The sequence below is a fragment of the Accipiter gentilis genome, chromosome 4 (genome assembly GCF_929443795.1).
Source record: "Accipiter gentilis chromosome 4, bAccGen1.1, whole genome shotgun sequence".
Classification (NCBI taxonomy): Eukaryota; Metazoa; Chordata; class Aves; order Accipitriformes; family Accipitridae; genus Astur; species Astur gentilis.
Window position 1 is genome coordinate 15676697 of NC_064883.1, and position 25489 is coordinate 15702185.

The 25489-nt window shown below is 38.5% G+C and overlaps 1 protein-coding gene across 8 annotated transcripts in view; it reads left to right on the plus strand.

Moving 5' to 3' along the window:
• The window catches only part of DGKB (diacylglycerol kinase beta), a 370440-nt gene that overhangs the window by 31201 nt on the left and 313750 nt on the right, over positions 1–25489 (plus strand). For 7 of the 8 annotated variants that reach the window (XM_049798232.1, XM_049798231.1, XM_049798230.1 and 4 more), the window contains exon 2: positions 7155–7415. In XM_049798232.1, coding sequence (XP_049654189.1) covers positions 7346–7415 — 70 coding nt within the window. In that variant the 5' untranslated portion in view covers positions 7155–7345. Of the gene's footprint in view, positions 1–7154; positions 7416–12385; positions 12453–25489 lie in introns of those variants that run through there. The other variant, XM_049798236.1, reaches the window with a different exon arrangement.

Below are 25489 nucleotides of genomic sequence, written 5' to 3' on the forward strand. Positions count from 1 at the left end.
TACGCAGAATTTACAGTTCATCCCATGAGAGGGAATGGAAAGAAGAGGAAGAACACATGGCAGATAATAGTCGAAGAGCTTAACACTCTGCTGATAACGGTCTCAGATACTTGTGGTGCCAGTTGTGGGGAGATCTATGTAGAGTTCACACTGAGGGGTGCACTTTTGGAGCTGGCTTTCTTGGGGAAGGTGGCAGCTGCACACTTTGGAAGGCAAAGGTTGCCCCTAAAATGTTTATTTGGTTATGTTCTAACTTTTGGAGGAGTTTTCGGTGGACATATAGAAATAGTAGTGGGCAACATGGAAAGAATTGTGATTAATTCTCTTTACAGAGTGATTTATCCAGTGGACAGCCAAATGTGCTGTATTACAGAGAACTTCCCACAGATTACATAGTTGTACCTATCAAATCCAGTATTTTCTGCCCCAGATTGCTTTGTTCAATTTATTAAAGAACACCAGTCATAAGCCTTAGTGATTCAGCCTTCTTTTAAGGCTTTCAATATTCAAATAGTATATTTTTGAAAAATTCAAATTCCCTTTCTGTTTTCCTAAAACTGTTATTGAGAAGTTTTTAACATTGGGAACAGCTCCATGATCCTCGCTTAGAGAAGATTTTTGACTTATGTACTGTTTCTCTCATAAGCATAAAATAAATTCCAGTCTGAAAATATGTCAGTTTATTTTTAGTTTATTCAGTTATATTATTTAAAGCAAGAAGAAAGCGCTTATAAACATCTGATGCATCAGCACATATACATTCTGGTATTTCCTTGTCCCAGATTCTCCTTAGGTTTCACTTATTTCAATAGTACTTTTAGTGAAGGTAACACTGAGAAATTTGAACGTGGTTCTTCTGACTTGGTAGATAGTGTAGCAACTTAGAAATAGCAAGCCTAGGAACTAGAAAACTTTAAGATCTATTTGAAGTTGCTTTTAAAGTATTTGTGATCAAGTTACGGTACATGAGGAGCAAAATAAAAAATATGATTAAAAATGTATGCTTGTATTTTCAAGGTAAGTAGCTATATTCAGTGATATTGCTAGCTTGCATTCTGATCAGTTTTTATTGGTGCTGAGGTTTTGTTGCTAATATTTCTCACAGTCACAAACTGTAGTATTGGTGAAATGTCTTCTCAAAGATTCAAGTATTCTGCTTATTATATCACAGTGTTTTTTTGTGCTGCATGTATACCCAGTGTTTACTGATATATTCCATATAAATAATTTGAAGAAGTGAATTTGAATAATTGCTTCTCTGAGGAATACAGTGCATGTCTTTGTATTAAATTTTAAGTGGATGTTTTTACATGCCCCAGACTAGTACATCTGGGGAAAAAGTAGTCAGGAAAACATGCATGCTTTTGAGTTGTGTTGAAATTGCTCCTTTAAAGGAAGAGATGTTCAGCGTGGTAAGCAAGTTTTCACTGATTTCAGTGTATCAATGTTTAGAGTTTGTATTTTAGAATTATGTTAATTTACATCAATAAGCATCCTTTGCTAAATTGAAAAAGAATGTGTACTACTAAAATGACTTTATGCTAAATACTGTGAAAACCAAGAGGATGTTATGTAAAATATGCAATTTATGTAGGAAAAAGCTGTTACGTTTTGTTATGGGGGCTCTCTTTTTTTCATCCATGCTGTTAATCCAGCAGCAATTATAAATAATCATAATACTTCTGTATTTGAGAGTAAAGGAATCAGAATGGTGATTAACAGATACTTTTGGTTGGATTTTTTCCCCTCAAACTCTTCAGACTAAACTTTCAGCTATGCAAATTTAGAGTATTTCTGACATCAGAGGCATTGTTTTTTACAAAGTGTAAAATGAATTGCAGGAATACCTACACAAATTGTCTTGTATATCTGTACATAATGCCTGCATTTCCAAGAAATTAGAGATTATTAGCATGTTTTTGTTGGGGTGCTTTTGGGTTTTTTTTGGGGTTTTTTGGTTGTTTGTTTTTGTGGGTTTTTTTTGTTCACCTGTTTTGACAAGAGCAACCTTAGTGGAGAGAATATCTTGGGGTTTCAATAACAAGTATGGTCCTTCAGTGCCCTGGAAATATTGTGTACTTTGATCCTGACAGCTTGCTTAATAGAGAATAAATAGTGCAGTAGTGCATCGTAATACCTTATTTATTAATGTAACATAGATCTTAAAATACTTTCACAAGGGAGTATATTTTATACATGAAGGCGGAGTTGTTCTACAAGTGTTGGTGAAATGTTTACTTTTCCATTGTTTGCTAAACTCATAAATGACACTGAGTTTTCAGAGGAAAGATGCTTTTGGTCTTGTCAGTAAAAAGAACGTACTTGCTTTCTCATCTGGTTGCAGGAGTTAGAGAAAACTGTTTCAGGTATATGTGACAGCATGTGGTATCTGACATGTAAAAGTTCTCCTTTGGAAAATCCGTTATGTCACCCACCCTGAAATCCCAGGATCCAGCTAACTGTGGTGAAGGTATAGGACCCAACTGAAGGAAATACCAAGTACATTCTGTACAGAAAAGTTCTTGAAAAGCATAATTGCTTCAGCCTCCATAGCAATTAAGGCACAAAATATTCCGTGTTATTTATTCCTATTGTTCAGGCAAAGATCACTAATCAGTCATGTTGTGGAGTACTGTAGTTTCCCTGGAAGGAAACTTGTTTCCTTAAGGTTCATGTTCTTTCTTTCTCTCTCTCTCTCTCTTTTTTCTTTTTTTTTTAAAGCATGCTAAACCAGAGGGAATGGGAGAAAAGGACTTGAAGGTCTCAGTTTTGTATCGCATGAAAGTTTCTTACTTAAGATCTGTCATTTTGTCATGTGCACCCCTTCTTGTCATCAACCTTACCCTGTCCCCCTTTATGGAGTAACTGGCAATTAATGGTGAAATTGTATGAGAGATGTACATTGTGGAAAGGCTGGTAGAAAACAAAAAACGTCTGAGTAGTTCCAAAAGCCAATTTCTAGGCTGTTTTAGGTTTCCCTGTTACAGTGAACAGAGAAAAGTCCCTTAAGGCATGCATTAAGAAGAGTATCATGCTTCAGTCATGGTGGTGAGGATGGACCCTAGAAGAAGCCCTCCTCCCTTTCAGGAGGAAGCAGAGGGATTTGGGTTGGTTAAGAATCTGGACATGTTTCCACAGGCCACAGTCCTCCTCTGGAATCAAAGTTCGAAGCTGAACCCAGTATTGTTGATTGGTTTTGTAGGACTGAATGTATTTTCCATGCCCCTCCCCCGCCCCCCCCCCCCCCCCCCCCCCCCCCCCCCCTCAGAAAACTCTTTCCTTCCAGTGAGGACTTTACAAGGTGTAAGGAGATGATTTGAGTGCTCATGCTAGCGTATAGGGGATGTGCCTTTATATTTGTTTTTTCCTCCATTGTGTATTCCTTTCTTTTCTCCACTACTCAGCCTGGTTTCTGTAGAGCAACTGAGGATTTCAGTAGCATGGGGAATTCCTGGAAATCTAAGTCTGTTAGCATTGTTGGCTGAATGCTAAGCAATTTGATTTGTAGAGTTTTTAACAAAGCTTTGCTTCCTAGTTTGGGTATGTGGCCTGGTAGGAATCCTGACAGAAAACTTAATAAACTCTCAAATCCAGAAAGAAAAACATGTTATAAATACAATATAAGACTTATTATAGTCAGTGGATAGAGGAGGAATAATTTTTTTTTTAAATTCTTTTTGTGATAAAATGAATGGTTTCTTAATGTAGTGTTTCTAATTTCTCTTATTTGTAAGGCCTGCTTTGTGTCTGGTTGAGAGGGCTGTGAATCTTGCCTAAGCATGTACTAACAAAATGTGTGTACAGATCTAAGTTTCCTGGAATAGGTCAAACTTTTAGAGGCTTGGTGGATGACTTCCTATGTATTTTATCTATATGCTGTAGCATGTTCTTCAAAGTAATTTATCTCTGCATGGAGAAGTCAGATCACTGTCTGTATCTCTTTAGTGCTGCTGATCTTTATTTTGCTTGCCAGCAAGCACATTTGATTAATGTTATAGTTCAAGATTCTTTTTTTTTTTCCTATGTGATAGTATTATCCCTGTTACTGCTTTCCTCTTAATGTGCTTATGTATAGGTTTCTCACTCCATGACCTTCCTGGAGTACTGAGAGAAAGAACACTAAAATAAAAGTGCAAAGGAATGCATTTAAATTAAACACTACTGAAAAAGATAATGTAAATTAATTTTTTCTTCCACAGAATTTGAGATATTTGTATAAGATATAGGTGATCTTGAAATGTTTACCTTAACAAATGGCACGTGTAATATAACACAAATATGCATTGATGGCTGTTGTCTTCAGCATCTATATAATGTGCTTGATTTCTTATAGCTACATTATTATCTATGTAAAATGGGGAAATGCCACTTTCACAGGTTCAACTGTGAAAACTAAAGGTTGCAGGGAGCAGGAACTTTCCTTATTTAGGACTCCCCTGCAGTGCAATTTAATAGGAAACCAAAAAAAAAGGAAGCCTCTGTAAGGTTCCTTTTACCAAGATTTTCCCCATTATGTTTCTGCGTATTCCTGCATCACACGCACTGAGGTGGTGTACAGGACCTGGCTGCAGTCCAAAGACCACCTAGCCATCCTTGGAGGACTGCCTACCTCCCCATTACTGTTCCCGGATTAAACTTTGCAAATCAGTTCCACTAGATCCCCACAGTCGTCCCTTTCAAAGGAAGGAAGTTGCATTTTGAGAGTTTTCCAAGATAATAACATAGCCTTAAACTGTGTCGCATCTTCCACGCTAACTCTGCTGGTTTACACACAGACTACATCTTCTTTCCTGTGGACTAAATTTTTCTGTTGCTGTCATCTCATTCAGGTCATGTACCTTTTCTTGCCACACTGTTTGTAGGCAGTGGAGCCTGGGTGTCTGGTAGAGGGGAAAGGATATCAGAGGTGGTCATTTAGATCTGAAGTTGGAGAAGGGGAAGTCAGTGGGAAGACAGCTGTTTTCACTGCCCATGTACTGTGTGTACAGCAAACCCCCTAGACAGTGGTCAGCTAAAGGTATTGCATGTAAATAGATTGATCGGTTTAGAGTGCACAGCAGTTACTACCTTCCTAGCGGTACCAACGTTAATGGTAAGCTCCTTATCACAAACATTTGTATTAAATAATTGAGATAATCTTTAACAGTACAGCATTCAGCAATGTTAGCTTTTGCTGGTAATGAAGCTAATGTAGTTAAGAATACAAAAAGTAATACTGGATGTAACTGTGGTAGAAAATTTTGGTTCTATTAAATCAATTATGCAAATACAAAAATGTTTTCAGTAAAACCTAATCAGTTTTCAAGAATATGAGAAAAATATACCTATTTGAAGAAATAAAACTTTCTTCAGTACAATCTAATCAACTGCCAGACATGAAACATCTCTAATTTGATTAAAATGTCCCCGTTGACCATAGTTATTTTCTCTTGTAAATAAGAGGACTGAGGTTCTCAAGTCAGAACGATAGCTTTTCTTACGGGATATCCCTTTTAGCTTTTGTAGTTACTGCTTTTTCTGGCACTGATGTTGATTCAATGATATTTGAGGGCTGATGTGCTTTGCACTTGGCCAACATTATCCACATTAATGTTGCTTTTTCCATCCCAGTCTCCATGCTCCTATTAGTTTTTGTTATTTGTTCAGTTACTGTTTCTAGGTCTTACCTCTTCCAACTTACTGTTGTTTTTTATTCTAACTTGAGGAGATGAAGAGCATAGGAATTGCTTCTGGTTCAAATTCTAAAAAGACAAGGTAGCTGCCAAGTAGTCTGTGACCGTATTTAGATAGCCTTACTTGCTCATCATATAGGTACGTATACTTAAATCATTCACCAAGAAGGGCCTGAGAGCAATGAAGGCATGCTCTAGGACTAAGGTGTCTTTAATCCTGAATTTCTTTGTCCAGAAATGATACTTATATAAGTAAGACAGAAAAAAAATAGTTTTATCTGTATTGGTTAATGTATCTTTTTTTCATGTGCTTCTGTTCCTAGCTACTCTATTTCTTTTTTTTGTTGTTGTTGGTTTTTTGTTTTCCTCCTCCCTCATGACATCTTACTCCTTTTTTCGATCCTTTCCCAGCTGCCAACATCTTCCTCCTTAGCACCCTTTCCAATATTGTCTTTTCTGGTCTGAATTTTTCCTTTGCTCTTTTTGTAATTTGACCCTTGTAAATAACACATTGCTAGGCATATAAAGAGATTCCACTTGCGGTCTAAAATTAGCTTTCTAGTCTAAACTTGTCATCTAGGCAACCTGTGTAATCAATAGCGAAAGATAAATACCACAAGAAGGCAATTCATCACATTTTAAGATTATGTTGAAACTGGAGGGATTAATTGCTGTCTGGGCCACCTGTCTCTTTCTGCTGATTAAAGAGAGTGCCCTAGATGGCATTCTTGGATTGGATACCTGACTTTCAGATGGCTAAAATTAGATGAAAAATATCCTACCTGTTGTGCAAGGAGTGGTGTTGGCAATGCATTGCCTTTGTAAGGTCTGTACTGCAGAGGTAGAAACTGCATAAAATTGGAATGAGATGGCACCCACAGTTTGTTCTTCCTTTTCTTGAACTGATTTGCAGTGGTGCCAACAGTTATGCTTGATTTTCGGTAGTGACTTCAGTAATGTTGTGACATTCTAGAAATCAAACCCTTACTACTTTGTTAGAATAGTTAATATTTATATAGCTTTCATGAATTTCTCACCAAACTGCAGAATCTGTTTCATTTTTGACATGAGGAGTTGGAAGCTTCAGAACATTTTTGGCAAGGCCACACAGTGCTGTACAGCAACATAATTGGATACAAACCCAGTTATATGGATACGATTTTAAAATCATAGGGAACTAAGTTTACTGATAGATAGTACCTACTATTGCAGTGGTTGTTACTAAAACAGAAGCAGCCACACACAAGGTGTCCAGATATAATTGGATCATAAACAATTGATAGTTTTTTATTATCAGTGCTACACATAAGCATTTGGAAATATAAAAATAAAATTTGGAAATACATATGAAATTATTTGTGGACAAAAACTGTATGAAAAGATTTCTAGCAAAACTGATTATAAGGAAATATTTATCTGTTACAGTTATTCCCATAGTAAAAGTGGTGTTTATGCTTCTAATATTTGATCTTCTTTTAACAGTGTTGTAACTCACGACTGAACCAACACATTGGGAACAGTTCATAGCATCAAAAACTTCATCCATGTAGACTGATGCCATCTCTCCAGTCTCCAAGCACTGTGAACTGAAGCTACGAATCTTTATGGAGCTTATATCACCTGTGTCAAAGGGAATGTTTTTCTGATATTTAACGAGGACCCTTACTGCCAGTATGACGAGCCAGGAGAAGTGGGTTAACCTTAGTCCTGGAGAGTTCTCTCAGCTTCAGAAATATGCAGAATGTAAGTAATTTTTAAAATAAATGATTTTCTGTCTAATTAAAAATTAAGAATATTTTGAATGCAGAATGTAATATTATTATGTTATTTATATTGTTCACTGTCAAGTAAGAGGTTAAATTATGGCTTAAGTTTATGTTTTTTAATCTAAAAGATATGTTCCTTGAAGGGGAAGAAAAATAATCAGTTGGGGTCTGTTACTTTTCTTTTTTTACTGAACAATCATTATCCGCTATGGTACCATGTAGACTGACTACGGGTTATGTGACTGTGGGTAGTTGGAGAGCATATTTTTATGGCTTTGCCACCTTAAATTCACCATAACAATTTGTAGGCCACTAGATTGGGGTTTGTAGTTAAAAAGAAGGCTTGCTCAGTCATGGAGGAAACAGAGATTCCAGGAGAAACACATCTAGATGTTCAATATGAAGATGTTTCTAATACTATAAACAGTGTGAAGGAGGAGTTGTCCTGTGGCAGATCCAGTTCTTTAGTTATTGCTCAGGCAAAACTTTAAGTTGTATGAGCAACTTAAATGGCTCAGAATTACGTGCTTAGAGGAAAGATACTGAAAGTGAGATTTGGGAAACAGTTTATGAATCCTGATGAGAACTGAACTGGAAAAGGTCAAGAATGTTTAGGAAGTTTTCCAATGCGACTAGTAATCTAAATTTATATTTTTAAAAACTAAGAAAATCTCATATGATTTGTGAATGTTTTTGATTTATTACTAAAGGAAACATTTGCTTATAAGGTAAAATGAAGACTGGTGATTGGATTTTTTTTGTGCCTATGACATCTTATTGTATACTTAATTGTATTTCAGCATAGACATCTAACAGAATAATCATAAAATGATTATTAGAGTTAACTTTAATGGTATATTCCACTGGAATGTCATTGAGATTCATAATATTTTCATGATATCAAGTTAAGCCATGAATGATAGTTTATGTAATGCAATGTCATTGAACAACAAAAAAAAATCTGATAGAAATATTTACATGAGCAGGTGTGTTTGAGTTTCATAGTTTTCTACAACAGTTGCTGTATAGTTTAATGTATTCTATTTATCAACAAAGTATGTTTCCTCCCCATGCCACCTTCTTGTCTCGAAGGATAAGCTATAGAGATGAAGGAAATTTGCTCCAAATACTGCTTTAAATCCTTAATGATGTTACCAAGGAAGGAGCTATTTTGTTTCTCATTTCATAGTGGAATATTAGACATCGATAACCTGTCTGGTATTTAATCAGTTAGGACCTCCTCCTTATAAGAAGGCCTTAAAGATCTAGTATGAGTCTGAGAAATGAAAATATCCATGCCTTTTAGTAGTTCTTTTATTTGTATGTAACACACAGAAACGTTAAATAAAGGGAAACAAGATGCAATTACATGGAGCTTAAAAAGAACACATCCAACTTTTATATTGATGTTCCACTGCCTTCAGAGATCCTTGCAAAGAAAATTCTATATTTCACGTTTGATATGAGTAAGCTTGTTTCTTTTAAATTACATCACCAAATGGTTAGTAAACATAGTATAGCAGTTAAAAAACAACCAAGAAAACAAACTTACTTCTGAAAGTATTTACTTCTTCCTGGGAAAATATTTTAAAATGATTCTTCATTAATTTTTTCAATACCAGAAACTGAAGACTGCTAATAGAGAGAGAGATAGAACAGTTATGTGTTGTGTTGTTTTGGTTTTTTTTCTATGCATTCTTATAATTTAAGCCTTCAATGCAGCATTTGCCAAAATATTTGTCATCTTCCTTATGGGATAAAAAGGCATTTAATATATTCCTTTTCTTTGTGCTCCCCTTTGCTCCTCCAGCACTTCTTGCACACACCATCGTTCAGAGGCATTGCTTTAATAGTATTTGGATAAAGTGTTTGGTGAAATTGGTTGTATTTGTTTGTGTTCAGGTTTGTGTGTGTACATAAAAGAAAGACATGGTGTCTTTCAAGCTTCCTCTGCTTTTCTGGAATGGAAGGATGCAAGTTGTTTGAAAATGTGAAATGTGATGCATCTTTGTATAAATAGTTCAATTTCTGAGGCAATTAGAAAAAGAATTGTTAATGGTATGTAGACTTTGATGTATAATGCCAAGGGAATATAACCCAGATATGGACCTTATTTTGAATTTCTGAGCTGTCCAATTTAATTTTGCTAAATGGTTGAATAGCAGTATCTTTAAATGTGTGATTTAAGACATTAAAATGCAATTTTTTAAAAAAAGAGTTAATTGGATCCAACATTTTTGAATTTGATACGTTTTTATCTAACATGCAGATATACAAAATGTGACAGTAGAAGCCTTTACTCATTACTATATAGTAATTAAATTATGTGGAATTTCATGAAATTTGAGTATATTATTGCTTTGGTATTTCATTATCTTTGTTGAACATGGCAAGATGGTGAACTGAAAATCACCAAATTTCTAGTAGAATTTGGCTGGCTTGGTAGAGTTGGATTTATTTTTTTAAAAAAAGAAGGCATTGCACACTTCTGTCCAGCATGTGTCTTGAGGTACCAGTGGGTCTCCTGCAGGAAGGAGAGAGGATCTGGGTGTGAGAAGGTAACACTGTAGGGAGGTTTGACTTTGTGGCAGTTGCCCACCAACAAGTAGTGGTGATGAGCACCCAGCCTTGCCTCATACTGAGGAGTGGGTTTCACTGAAGGACTCCAGAATACAGTAGGGAATTCATAGCAAAGTGATTTGTTTTCCACTCACTTCCTGATACGTGGGGGTGTCATTTGCTCTGCCTCTCATTCAGTTTGGTGTAGAGACTTTACTTCATAAATCTTACCTAAATTACAACATGGTTTTAACTATGGAAATCTTTAACAGATACACTTTCTTGAATTTACAAAATTCAATATTTATAATCCCTGTTTTAGTTTGAATCAGGCCTAAGGTGAGTACTGGACCAAAGAGTATAGTCTCCTAAAAACCTGTCTGCCTTGGATGTCAGTGACTTTGGATTGTCCTCTTAGTGGCTGATAGTCACATCAACTTAATGACGTCACTGAAATCAGAATTACTTTTGTACAACTGTGGTTAATTGACCTTGGCTGGACACCAGTTGTCCGCCAAGCTGCTCTGTCACTCCTCACTCTCTTCCCCTTTCCAGAGTGACACCCCATCCACGGCAGACAGTCCTCCACAAACTTCTCCAACGTGGGTCCTTCCCACAGGCTGCAGTTCTTCACAAACTGCTCCAGCGTGGGCCCTTTCCATGGGCTGCAGTCCTTCAGGCACAGACTGCTCCAGCGTGGGTCCCCTGTGGGGTCACAAGTCCTGCCAGAAAACTGGCTCTGGCGTGGGCTCCTCTCTCCACGGGCCACAGGCCCTGCCAGGAGCCTGCTCCAGCACAAGCTTCCCACGGGGTCACAGCCTCCTTTGGGAACCCACCTGCTCTGGTGTGGCGTCCTCCCCGGGCTGCAGGTGGAGATCTGCTCCACCGTGGACCTCCATGGGCTGCAGGGGGACAGCCTGCCTCACCAGGGTCTTCCCCACGGGCTGCAGGGGAATCTCTGCTCCAGCACTTGGAGCACCTCCTCCCCCTCCTTCTTCACTGACCTGGGGATCTGAAGGGCTGTTTCGCTCACATATTCTCACTCCTCTCAGCTGCTGTTGCACAGCAGTTTCCCCCTCCCTTCTTAAATATGTTATCGCAGAGGTGCTGCCACCATTGCTGATGGGCTCGGCTTTGGCAGGCAGCATGTCTGTCTTGCAGCAGACTGGCACTGACTCTGTTGGACACTGGGGAAGCTTCTGGCATCTTCTCACAGAAGCCACCCCTGTACCCCCTCTGCTATCAAAACATTGCCATGCAAACCCAATACAGCAGCAGGCTGAAATATGAAAACAACTGTTCTTTTAAGTTCATCATACAGACATACATTGGATTATTTTTTAGTCTGAATCCCTTTATGCAGGTATTTGATAGTAAGATATGCATAAGGCTGAAAGAAAGTAGTATAGCACTTCAACCGGTAAGACCTACAGAAAGAGTTTCTTCTGATATATTAGTGTACACACATTTTGTTGTGCAAATAAAAAGTGGTAAAGTTGAATAGTAAAGGCTTAATTAAAAAGAATACTTAAAAAACTTCTTAAACAGAGAGGAGTGTACTAGAACGACCTGAGCTCAGTAGGTAGAATTCAGAGTTCGCACTTACACCTCTGTATCATATTGCCATGTTCAAATACCAAGTGTTGATGATTCACAGCATCTACTATTGGTGATGCAAAACAAATACCTTTAGCAGGTGAGCCCAAAGAGGGGGTGTGCTGAAGTGCCTTGCACTACCAATAGGAAGCTTTAAGCACAGGGTGTATTTCGATTTCTGCTTCTCTTTGAAGCCTAAGTAAATTTGGTTAAGAAAGTTTGCTCATTTATTTTCAGGAGAGGAGTCAGTGTTCTGCATTTCCTGTGCCTGTCAACCCCAAAAATATTCTCTTTAAAATGCATTTGCTGGTGTTTTGCCTATTTACTTGGTGGACAGAAAAAACCCTTGCAGTGTTCACTTCTCAAGCTGAATCCCTTCAACCTAAGCTGGCTATGGAGTGGGATAGTGTTTCACTTGTGTGACACCCCCAGCTGCTACCCTCCACACAAGCACACACCACCTTTCTGGTCTGATAGCCTTAATTTTGATCCAGTATTGGAAGGGATGGTAACCCAGACTATCCTACTGCATAGCAGACAGGGCACACTTGTAGGAGTGAGGGATTTGGGTTTGAGTCTTTTGAGGTTGAAGCTCAGTTTGAACCCATGTCCTTGGTCTTTCCCCCAACCAGAAGGCAAGCCTGGCTCACTTCCACCTGTTTTATGAAGATGACTGTTGCTGCCAGACTTTGCTGAAATCGGTCATGTATGCAAGTATTACGGTTTCTGAGAATAGCAGAAGAATGTGTCAACCCAGGTTCCAAGAGACAAAGTGCCTCTTCTTATCTTTAGACTGTAACAGAACTCAGGAGGCATCTAGATGAGCTGCTTCTCTTCTGCATCAGTTGACTTTAGTCATGTAAAGAAATTTTATATATGCAGAGGTATAGCTGATCGAGTGTGGACATTATAGATCCAGCTGTCCTGGGCTTTGAGGTCTGAATTTAGCTTAAATCCCTTTTTAGTCACCAAGGGAGGTGTATAGATCTTTTACTTTGTAAAGCCCATTAAACTCCTCACGTGGATTGTAGTGCTCTGACAGGGACATGTACTTTCCACTTCCTGACTGAAAGACACTTTGCTCCAGTTCAGCGTAGTTCTGCTTTTAATTAGTCTGTCAGCTTGATGATAGCCTGTCTACTCTTGGAATTAACAGTTAAACCACCAAAGCCTACTGCTAGCTCTGTGTGCAGGTACTGTCCTTGGTATCCCACTGAGAATTTCCTACCACATCTTGTCTGCCTGTTGTCTTCATCACATATTGATAGTATGATTCTCAGCTTTATCCAAGTGTATTGTCTGGTGAACACAAACCCTGAATGTAAAATTTCTTTCCTGAATGCATACCAGCTTTTCACAATTTCCGTAAATGTAACTGAACAGCAAAGGAGAATGAGTTCTCTACCACTTATTCCTAATCACAAAATATTTCCCTCTTAAGCGACACTCAGAACTTAATAGGAAGTGAATATCTCCCAGTAAATTAATACAAGGAATATCCATAATTTCATTTTACTGAATTATTTTATAGCTCAAGTCAAGACAACTTTATACTTATTTAAGACATTTCTTCCTCTGCTTGCCATACTTAAATAATTTGGGGCTTCAAATGAATTTTTTGGAACAGTTTAAATATTACTTTAAAAAGAAGAAAAAGTGTATTTCTAGAATTCAAAGAGCATATTATCTAATACTTGGCTCTTTGCAGTTAATATGCATATGTGTGGTTTTTGAAAGAATAATTATTTCCAAAGAGAGTTCCTCTGTGTCCTTATTGCCAGTCAAGTTAAGAATCTCCTCTCTCCTCTTGTTCTGAAGAGAGAATAGTAGAAAATATTTTGCATTAGATCTTTGCCTGGTTTTAAAATGCCTCAGAAGGATACATGAAAAGAAAGAGAACTAACTGGTATGCTCATTATATAATAGTAATAATAACAGTAACAACAGTAGTGTAGCCCACACCAAATCCTGAAGGTTCTAGGGAAATACATGCACTCAAGAGAATGCAATTATTTATTTATTTTTCTTTAGACTTCAGGATCAATGCTGGCTATGGGAAAGAAATGGGAAAAGATGCAGGGTTTTTTCTGCATAAAAATGTCACTGCATAGTGTAAGGTACATACAGGACTTTTCAGGCAGAGACTGTTTCTTCTAAACTGTATAGTACCGGGTATATGTGGATAGTTCTGTACTACTCCTAACAGCAGCCTGAATTGCAAGGACATTAGGGAGAAACAATATAAACAGCTTCATTGTGATCATTATCGGTATGGTAAGTTTGATTAGTTTGGACAGGGTTTTTTGTATCCTTTTTATTAAATGAATTTTCTATCTCCTTTTTATTAAATAAAGTTTTATGGTTGTTGTAGTTGAAATAATATGTTAAGAGGAGTTTAGAGGATCCTGCTTCAAAAGCAAGTGAGAAAATACTGAAGGGATTGGAAGCAGTTAAAGCAAGACCGTTTCATGATTCAGCTAGGCTTTAAAAGAAGGAATGTCTGCCCTTCCCTTAGTAGGCGGTGAGAGGCGGAGGAAAAGGCTTCTGAGCTCTGGCAGCATGTGCACTCTGGGGAAATAGCTTGGTTTTGTGTTGTCCTTTTCAGTTTGTCAACAAAATGTGCCCTGAGGAAAAAGCCTGAAAAAGACTTTTTGCAAAACTTTTGGCAGTGATTTTTTTCCCAGGCTGGTGGAGGAGAACTCGGGCAGACTGTCACAGCCTGAAGATAGAAATAGATGTTGGAGTGCGACTGAAATGGCTGTGAGAACAGGAACAGCATCAGCAGCTGCAGCATCTTTTGATGTAGCATCAATAGCTACTGCAAGAACTAGACAGCGTAAGAATTTTATGGGGGAACAGGAAGGAGGAACTTGTGAAAAAGATCTCTGAAGAGAAACAGGAAGGCTAGCAGAAGTTTTGGTCCAGAATTAATTTGCTGGAGGCTCGATTCTGCGGCCCTCACAGATGGAAAAGATTTTCTTTTACAATGGGTATAAATGATAACCTGCGGGGTGCTTCATATATGTGGCAGCTGGTCACCAGCAGCTATGGGCCATTATGCAATCTCTCAGAGGGTCCCAGGCTTCTAGTGCCACATGGAATTGTGCTAATTCTTATGAGGGAATGGGCCTCATCAAAGAATACAGGTTGCTAAAACCAGCTATTTTTGACTGTTTGGAAAGTGGAGAGAGAAAATTGCTAGTGATTACTGAGAATAGTTTTACCCCAAGTATTGGATTTTAAGAGTATGGTGTTTCTACTGCTGTTAGTAAAGATGGAGGAAATGAAGTTCTCATAAAGTTTTGTCAGAGCCTGTCAGACTGGCTGAAAGATGGAGTCTGCTACGCTGCCTGTACGATATCCCATGCACTTGGAGAACTTCATGGAGGATAATGGGTCTAGTGAGAGATTCACTTTTTGCATGCAAGTCTTGTTGGGAATGGAGTGGCCAGAAGAAGGGGTCAGTTGATGATTCATGGAGGCTGAATTCTAATTCTGAGTCTGTGACTGGGGACTAAAAATCTGACTGAGAGAACTTGGAATCCCACTCAAGGGTTTGGTGGGGCACTTGCTTTAGCTCTTCTGAGAGGTGAACTATGTTTATTGATACAACACTGTAATTTTTTTCTTAAGATCTGTGAATTTAAATCCCTGGTGCACATTCCTGTGTTGTACAAATTCAGAGAAAATGGGATAGAAATATTGTATCTGATAGGTTTAGGCTCTAGTCAGATTTATTCTTAAAAAAGCTGAACTCTGTCCAAAGGAACGTGGTTGTATACACTCTGCACTAATGAAGGTGTTGGATCCAGCTTTATGACTCGTGTTAGACTGAAATCCAGAATAGAAAAGAGAACAACTTTATGAATTTATTTTTTATTTAACCAGTCATAGTTAGGATTTGGCTTCTGAAGATTGTTTCATAGATGAAGTTGTTGTGGGGGGTGGAGAGCTGGGCACCAATGTCAGCTGCAGAGGTATTAGTGGATTTCTTTCCTTTCTCTCATCAAGAATTCTGTGTTACGTCTTGAAGAGAATGTAAGATAAGTATGATAACCTGAGCATTTCTGAAGGAAAAAAGCTGACAAACATACAGTAATACAGTATGATCTGGATCTCTGAGGTGGGCTTTCTAATGACTTCAAACACTTTGTGTTTTTACCTGAACACAATTCTCCAGTTAACCTCTATAGGGTAAAGAGTGGCATATTGGCTCTGTCCACAACTGTGTGTAAGGAGGAACCTTCTCATGGCAATCAGGTGGGATACTCAGCTGTATGCAGAACTTGTTTCCTGCTTCCATGCCCATACTGAAGAAGGGCATCCAACTTGTTTGAGGTTCAATAGGCTATTTAGAGAAAGGGACAATGCAGAAGAGAGTGTTGACCTCCTTACTTTTGACTAAAGGGTCTATCAAAGTCTTCAGGAGTTATTTTACTTCATGACAAAAGCAAATGCATTTGAGTCCTTTCAGTTCCTTTCAGGCTACTATGTATTCTAACTTAAAATAATCTTTTAGGAACTAATGGCTTTTGTAGAACTTCACTTGAATTGTACACACTAATGGCACAAAGTAAAGTGACATTGAGTGACTTTTTGAGTATGTTATTACAGTATTATGTTCGTGTTTTAGCTAATTTCAGGCATTCTCACATTCTTTCTTACTGCAAGGAACTTCATATGCCAGATGCAGGGAGACATGTTTTAAGAGAGGAAGATAGTGAATTTCTATGCATTTTTGACTATCAGATGGCAAATTGGGACATACTCTGCTGTTTATGATATCCCCTATTCCTCTGCAGAACAAAGGATGCTCCCAGAAATATCTGACTTGTTTGGGAGCTCTGATATAAGGGGATTATAGCCAGCAAAATGCAAGGCTACTGTTGCTGTTGCATGCTGTTGAGTGGAGACTGCTAGCAAGCGGTCATATATCATAACAGAGAGACTTACTCCATGTAAAATCAGAGAAGGCAATAGGCCTTTAGAGTAAACTTGTAATTCAACATTTTTAAAGATGCTGAAAAATTGGTCCAGAGTAGGATAAGTTCAGAGAAGCACCAGCTGTTTCTAGCTTCAGTTCCTGTCCTGAAGAGCTGCTTCTCGTTCCTGAATGATTGAATGGCAGTGTCAAAAATACAATGGCTCAGAAACTTGCAACTTTCATTTAGGGGTAACAAAAGTATTACGGAGCAAATGGTCTCGGTTGTGCTAGTGCTAATGCACTTTATTTGTCCTTTTTAGGAAAGCTAGTGAAAGTGTCAAAGTTTTGCACCTATTTAAATCTCATATGGAAGAAACGTTAGAGGAATTAGAGAAGGAAAAAAAATCAATGCAACCTGTTAGATGGTACCAAGTTGCATTGATCCCAGACTCAAAAGATAAAATACTGTTAGAAAACGCTGTTATTATTACAAATCCATCATTTGAGCACAGAGAGGAACTGGCCATGCTTGCTGTGTGATGAATAGGACACTGTCCCCGAGCACTTGCTGGCCTCACTAGAAGTTGGTAATTTACTTGCAACCATCTTGCACATCAGCTTAATCCAGGAGAATGGGGGAGAGAAGGCAATCTCAACACTTGGAGAAGTTTGTAATGTGTATTCAGTCTGACTGAGCAGTGAAACATGGTTGTTCAATACTGTACAGATATTGAATTGATTGTGCTGAGACTGGATAGTGTTTGACCTTTATTTTTAGGATAATTATATTATTTTCTAGAATATGCTGCTAAGTTTCCAGTGTTTCCACTGAGGGCGTAGTGGCCGTTCAGGTGTCTGGGAAAGTTTAAGTTAGTCAGAGCTCTAGCACTGGCAATAGTTTCAGGGCTTGAATTAACTCTTAAACATACACATAGATCCATGGTTCTTAAATAATATAGTCAGGCTCCCAGATGCTGGGCCTTTGTTGCAATAGAAGGGAATTAGGAGTAAGTCTTTAGGGGAAAAGTCAATGACTATGCATTTCCATTTTCAAGGATATCGTTGCAAGAAGCAAATCTAAAGAGTTCCTACAAAGTCCAAAATAGAAACCGTAGTTCGCAAGTTTCTGTGGCTGTGCGATCCATGGTGTGCAGTGGCTGGCAGCGATACCTCCTGTCTTAGAATCCTGAAAGGCACATGGTGTCATGTCACCTTGGTTTCCGTTTCCTCTGTCAGAAATAATTATTTCTTTCTAGAATTGAAGCTGCACAGATACACACTGCCAGTCATTAACACCTGGTGTTGCAGCATCAGCTGTTACTGGTGTTGAACAGATATTGAGGTTACTACAAATCTGAGATATGGTCATAAAATTACTGAACATGTATTTGTATACTGTAAAATGTATAAACATTGATTATGCCTTTGTTACATTTCCTGTGTTTCTATGTATCTTCCATATTTCTTTTCCTTTATTGTTTGATTGTTTCCATGGACATTTGCATGTAAACAGTGAGAAGCTTTTGTTTCTTAAAAGTTCATCTGTTCCTATTGCTTATTTCCCATCACAAAGATTTGGGGGATAATTCACTTGGTTGCTGTGGAAATGAGCCTGATGTCACAAACAGAATTACAGTTCACCAAGCCTTGAAGAAACAAAACGAAGGGAGAATGGACTAATTGGGGAGCCATGTGACTGTGGCAGAATCTCAGCTCTCATTAAAAGCATGTATTTTTAGTCCTTGTGTTTCTATAGAAGAGCTTGAAAGTGTAATTCAAATGATGACAATCCATGACTCATCAGACAAACTGAAAAAAATAGCTCTGAGAGAAAGGATGATCCCTCTTTGCTTTTATGGGATTTGAACTCAAAGAACCAGCAGCTTGTGGCGGGTCCCCTCAGCCCAGCAAAGCTTCATATGCCTGAAGAGAGAAGGGGAACGGTCATCCACTGAAAAAAGTATACTTTGCTATTAGAGTTACTGCCTCTCCTGGGTTTCTGAAGAAAGGAGAGCCAAAGCTGCCTTCCTTGTTGCTCATGAGAACAGGAGATAGGTTGCTCTTGATGGTTCAAATCAAGAGTCGGAGGCCTCTGAAGAATAGTGGGCTTAGGGCTGCCTGATGGTGTCAGAAGGCTTCTCTCCCTTTACCATTTGTCGGGGTTGAAGGGCCCTGGATTGCATTCCTCTCTGTTGTCTTCTGCCAATTAAAAGAAGCAGAAATTTTAAATGTGCTTATAATTATGTATGTTTTCATTGTTTTTTTTTCAAGCACTAAAAATATATTGCTTTTTGTGTGGTTTTGGAAGATTTTTAGTGGGTGTCACTGCATAGTTTTGTTGGCTGCATTGCAAAATGTAATGGCTTTTTGAGGACATTACTGATTGCTAAATTTGTTTTTAGAACTGTCAGATTTTGTGTGGTTTATAATTTCTAATTTTATTAAAACCAGTATGGAATATTGAGAAAAGAACTTGTGATTAAATTACAATATAATATTTTCTTGCATAGTTTCTAAAAATATAAATTCTTGATTTTATTTTCCGCATAAAAGGCTATAAATAATTTGCATTGTTGAGACAATCAAATTAATTGTAGCAGTAACGATAGTTAGTGATAATGAATTTGTTTTGAAGAATGTATTTCCCAGAATTAACTGGCCTAATAGTAGATGTTTTCATTCATGAAGGAATACCAAATAGCTTTAAAATGTTTTAACTTGCTTGTTTGTTGTTGGTTTTGTTTTGGTGGGGTTTTTTTTGTTGTTGGTTGGTTGGGTTTTCTTTTAAGTAGAGAGCCATTTCTACTTTTAATATGTTATTTATGTTTGAAATTCACTACAGAGATGGGACAGAATCTAGCATCCTTACCTGTATCAGAATAGACTAATTAAAGACCCTGGCAGTCATTATTGACATCACTACTTTGGAAGAAAGCATAGGCTGTATATAGTATAAGAGTCTATATATTGTAAAGGTTGAAATGAATGGAAGGAAACATGGTGAAAATTTTAGTTATAAGGGGAGGAGGGGAAGACAGTTCATATACTAAGTAGGTGTCTGAGTGCTTTATTGAACAGAGGCACTTCAGTACTGGATAGGCTCCTAGGAGTTTGAGAAATTATTGAAATGATACTAGAGATGGTGAAAGCAAATTGAAGAGATGCAAAGGAAAAGAGTGAGCAGCAAGATAAGTGCATTACTCTAGTTTTGAACTAAGGTTACAAATAGATAGTAATTATACCATTTTACCAGCATGCATATAGGAGATTCAGAGTTCCTGGGACAAAAAAAGATGAAAGTCCTGACGGGGAAAAAACAAATAGTGAGATTGAGAGGAATGACCGGAGGCAGAAGGAAAAGAATTCAAGTAGAACCTTAGCGTCTAGCCCAATTTTATCTTGTAACAATGATTTAAATTACTCTGAGATAAATATTCTGTCTTCTGTAGAAAGCCCTGTAGAAGTTTTTCTATAAATTCTTTATTGTTAAAATCTGTGAAAATGTGCACAAGTGCTATTGTTTTTTATTCTAAAGCTTGACTGCTTACTTGGCTAATTTTGGCTGAGGGTAAATCCAAATAAGTACTCAATCAGGAATTTGAAATAAGCCACTTGCGTTCCCTTTGGAGGTGCTCTTATTCTACAATAAATCAGGAATGATTATTCATTCAGAATTATTTTAGTAGCTAAGATGTTAGTTAATTAGGAATTAGCTGTCAGTTAGAGGAATACTGACCCATTTCATATTCCTTTGTTTTGTTTTAGTATAGAACTGTATTTTTATATTTTTCTTCAGACACAATGAATCTTGTCATGTTGCTCATCAAGTCCAAGCTGATTATTTAATCTATGGTCTAATGTGATACCTCCAAAGAGGACCATGCTATCTCCAAACCGTGTATGATGCTATGATATAATTTTAAATTATCAGTGCTTTAAGAGGATCCTGGGAGTTTAAGGAATTCACAGAAAGAATGACAAAATATAATTAAGTTGTCCCAAATGGTACAAAAAGACATTCTGAAGTATTTCCCAGTGTAACTGTGTGCTTAAATTAAAGCATGCGCTGAAGTTTTTCTGGATTAGGTTTCAAGAAGCAAGTGCCAGAGTAGCACTTCCTTCTAATAGCATTATAGAGATGTAATGACTGACTATGTAGGTCTACTAAGCTGCTCTTCAAATTGCAAACTCTCCAAGACAGACTCTGCTCTTAAGATAAATACTTTGCAGCTCTGTGTACGCATTGAAGCTTAAAATTATCTAATGTCATGTTTTTTAAAATAAACTGAATAAGTTTACTTTACATTTCATGATTTTACTACCATTAACAGCTTTCATAAGAACCTGAGTTTCTCCCCTTTTTTTCCACCCCCATTTTGTTATCTATCCACAGAACCTGTGTAGCATCTTTGGCTAATAACACTCCTTCCCTTCCCATCCCCCAAACAAAACAAAATTAACCCCCCCCAAACAAATCCAGTCATATCTACAGCTTAGCATTCTGTCCCTGGGAGGCATGCATCTGAAAAGTTTTGTAAGTGTTCCAGGCACAAATATGTTAATCTTTATTCAAGGTCTGTCTTGACATAAAAAGCAATGCCAAATTTTGCATAATTATGCACAATGGGTTATAATCACATTTCCATTTAATTATTTTACTGGAAACTAACAATATGGTCTCTGCACTACAGAAAGTCTTTGGCTTGAAACTGAGTCAGATCTCATTGAGTGTTGTGTTGCTTCTAGTGAACAAAGCTGCACAAACTGCTCTAAATAACTTGGGTTAATGAATAAGGAACATACCATGTCACTGCATTTTTGTTATGTTGAACTTCGCAGTTGATGTATACATCGACTTTATCCTGAAAGATGTTATTTAAGGTAAGGAATGACATCATTTTATTGGATTGCAATGTCCACCTGAGATATTATACGTACAGAAAGTTGTTCTGTCCCATGCAGAAAGAATTTGTCATGTCATGTAGTAGCAACCAGGGATATGCAAGAGCTCTGTTCATACAGGTTTGCTGTTCGCACTGCCAGTGGTAGCGAAGTTGTGTTCACTTACTGCTGGCTGCTACACAAATTACAGTGCCAAAGAGTAGTATTAGTGTTCTGAGGTGGTGATTAAGGCAAACTGTTAGGGTTTTGAATTGTGATTAGTCCTGTATATAACAGCAGGTGACTTTTTATAAGTGCTGCTCTTATTCAGACTGCTAATATATTGCTATGAACTTGTCTCTAATAGCATTCTCGTGTTTTTAGGGCAAACTTCTTACAGACCGCATACCCATACCTTTATCTTTCAAAAATAAACAAGTGATAATAAGAAAAAAACATATACCCACAGTTCTCAACTAGTTTTAGCTTAGAAGAGTTGATCATCTGCTTTGTTTTATAGATTGAGAAGCATCTCTGGGGATTTGATTTCTGCATTGTTTTACTAAATGCCTGTGTTTATGTGCTTGGTCTTTTCCATAAGTGCTGTCTCAATGCCCTGTTCAGTTTTGAGGATTAGATTCTACCTCATTTTCTTTCTCTTTTTTGAAAGAGATGAAAGTGCTTCCCATTTCTCCCACCTGTTTAGTTATTAACAAACCAATAATTGTTGTTGTGTAAAAACAAAACAGAAGGAAGAAATGGGAAACATTTTCATCACTTTCACAAAAGAAGGAGAACAAAGCAGATTTTTATTACTTTCATTATGCATTTTTTTCTTAATTAGTTTTCAGTCTTAATAGTTATGCAGGATATCAGTCTTGTCCTAATCTTTCATGAAACAACAGTTCACCAGCAGAGATTCCCACTTTTACTGATACTGCCTTTCAATTTAGTGTAAGTAATAGTCTTTAATATAATTCTGAAAAAAATATTTTCTTTGCAGACATATTCAAGAGTTGTTTGTTTTTCTTCCTCACTATAGATATTTAGTCTTAGATAAAAGTCTAGTAGTTTATGCTGCATAACCTAAGTGACTGATGGAGCTTTGTAAAAGTGTGTACTCCCAGCTATTGCCAAATGGCCATCAGTAGATAGCTTTGGAGCTTGCTATCAGAGCTGAGGTTTCATCATACTGCTCTATTGGTTGGCATCCAGTTGCATTTTCAAATTTTATGCAGTAATGCTGTTGAACTAGTAATTCTAATAGTCATTTCAGGGGAATGTAGAATGTTCTGCTTCGTTTCCATTTGCAGGTCTGGAAATTCAAATAGTGTCTTAAAACTTCTAAGCATTTTTTTGCAGTCTGCTTTTGGAGTTTTGAAAAAACTGAGAAAATTAAACCTAAATCTTCCTGACTCATAAAAAAATAAATCTTGTTTTAACAATGTTAATTTGTACAGGGTATGCATCACTGTTATCTATGAAATTAATTCATTATCAGTATTTCTTCTGAAAAGACAATCCATTTCTTTTTATCATGCTTTCTCTATTTTCAATCATAGTGAGAACATCGTGGATTTTTAAAATTTCATGAATCCTTTGCCTTAAAAAATGGTGCAGATCAAGTACAAACATGGAGAATGAACAAGGAGGCAGATGAAGTCTGATTTTCATTAGCTAGTTATTTTGATTAAAAGATTGCAAGTATGTAGCTATCAGGAATAAAAGTAGTAGTTAGGAAGCACAGGTGAAAAAAGCAGTAGCAATTAAGATGATGGGAGAAATTTTTTATAAAATAAAAATAAAGACAAAGAGGAAAGAAGGCTTAATGGGAAGTGAGGTAGTATGCATGAAATGACCAAGGGTTTATGTGAGGGTTGGAATAAAGAGAGAAGCTACATGTGATGGGTTAACCCTGGCTGAACACCAGCTGCCCACCAAAACCGTTCTATCACTCCCCCATCCTCAGCTGGATAGGGGAGAGAAAATATAACAAAGGCTCGCGGGTCGAGATAAGGACAGGAGAGATCATTCACTATTACCGTCAAGGGCAAAACAGACTCAATTTGCAAAACATACTCAATTTATTACAAATCAACCAGAGCAAGGTAATGAGAAGTAAAGTGAAATCTCAGAACACCTTCCCACCACCCCTCCATTCTTCCCGGGCACAACTACCCTCCCGGATTTCACCACCAAGCCCCCCCAGCGGCACAGGGGGACAGGGATGGGGTTTATGGTCATCACACGTTATTTTCTGCCGCTTCACCTCCTCAGGATGAGGGCTGATCACACTCTTCCCCTGCTCCAGTGTGGGGTCCCACCCACGGGAGACAGTCCTCCATGAACTCCTCCAACGTGGGCCATTCCCACGGGCTGCAGTTCTTCACGAACTGCTCCAGCATGGGTCCATTCCACGGTGTGCAGTCCTTCAGGAGCACACTGCTCCAGCGCGGGTCCCCCACGGGGTCACAAGTCCTGCCAGAAAGCCTGCTCCGTGGGCTCCTCTCTCCACAGATCCGCAGGTCCTGCCAGGAGCCTGCTCCAGCGCGGGGTTCCCACAGGGTCACAGCCTCCTTTGGGAACCCACCTGCTCTGGCGTGGGGTCCTCCACGGGCTACAGGTGGATATCTGCTCCACCGTGGACCTCCCTGGACTGCAGGGGGACAGCCTGCCTCACCAGGGTCTTCACCACGGGCTGCAGGGGAATCTTCGCTCCGGCGCCTGGAGCATCTCCTCCCCCTCCTTCTTCACTGACCTTGGTGTCCGCAGGCTTGTTTCTCTTACATGTTCTCACTCCTCACTCCGGCGGCAGTTTCTCTCCGTCCCAACTTTTTTTCCTTCTTAAAAATGTTATCACAGAGGCGTTACCACTATCACTGATGGGCTCGGCCTTGGCCGGCGGCGGGTCCGTCTCAGAGCCGGCTAATATGGGCTCGCTCTCTCTCGAACACAGGGGAAGCTTCCAGCAGTTTCTTACAGAAGCCACCCCTGTAACCTCCCCCCCCCCCGCTACCAAAACCTTGCCAAACAAAACCAATACACTACAGAACCGGGAAGAAGGTATGGTGAGAATAAAAAAGTATACGGTATTCTTCCAGTGAAAGAATTCGTTCATTGTGTTCTTAGAAAGGTAAGAAGTAATACTTTACAAAAGAAATGTATTTGTTTTCCTGTATTCAGATTATCTACTGAATCACATGCAAGCTTTTAAACAACTTGAATTATAGCTGTTCTCTTTAAAATTGGACAGAAGTCGTTTCTTGATCTTTGTGAAGTGCTCCATGCCTTCACAGGACACACAGCAGGCTGAATGGGAAGCCTTCATTCTGATTTTCCAGCTTTTATGTGGTTACAATTAACTCCATATGATGCACATAAAGTTTCCAGGGAATGACTTGAATGCTGGTAGCAGGAAAATGGTGTATTTTTTGTATGCAGTGCGAGTCCAGCACTGACAGCCATGTTGCTTTGTTGAGCTTTTGAGAAGCTCTGGCTGCCTGCAGGCTGTCCTCCTCATTCATGCTCTCGGCAGCAGTTAGCAACTGTTCCCTCTGCCCCTTTCAGACCGGTGTCCCTATTTCCACGCATTCCCTGCTGAAATTCACATCCTCCCCCCTTCATCTCTCCACCATCCTCTTGCAGCAGTGCCGTGTCCAGTCCCCATACAAACAGCCCTCCACTTAGGCTTAAGGCCATCCTTATGACCCTGTTTGGCAAAGGAATGAATGCTCATGAGTGAAACCGAGAACCTGCATAGAACCAAAAGGGGGTCTGTGTGTGTACCTGTGTCATGGACGCTGACCTTCTTACAGGAATAAAAGGCTGTCATGTTTGGGAATTTCCCAGAGAAGCAACGTGCTTGTGCTGTACTTTGCAGTGTAGTGTAACGATTCCTCAGCTAGAAATGAGCAGTAAACTGGTGCAGCAGCACAGCTGGAGTCTATTTTCATTTATTTCAGGAGCTCTAGAATTCCTCCAGTGTCTGATTCAAGCTAATCAGAGTGTCTTTACATAATAGTAGGCACACAGAACAACAAATTCTTTTGAAATAAAACATTGTGGTGTTCCTTTTGAAACATTTGGGTGCT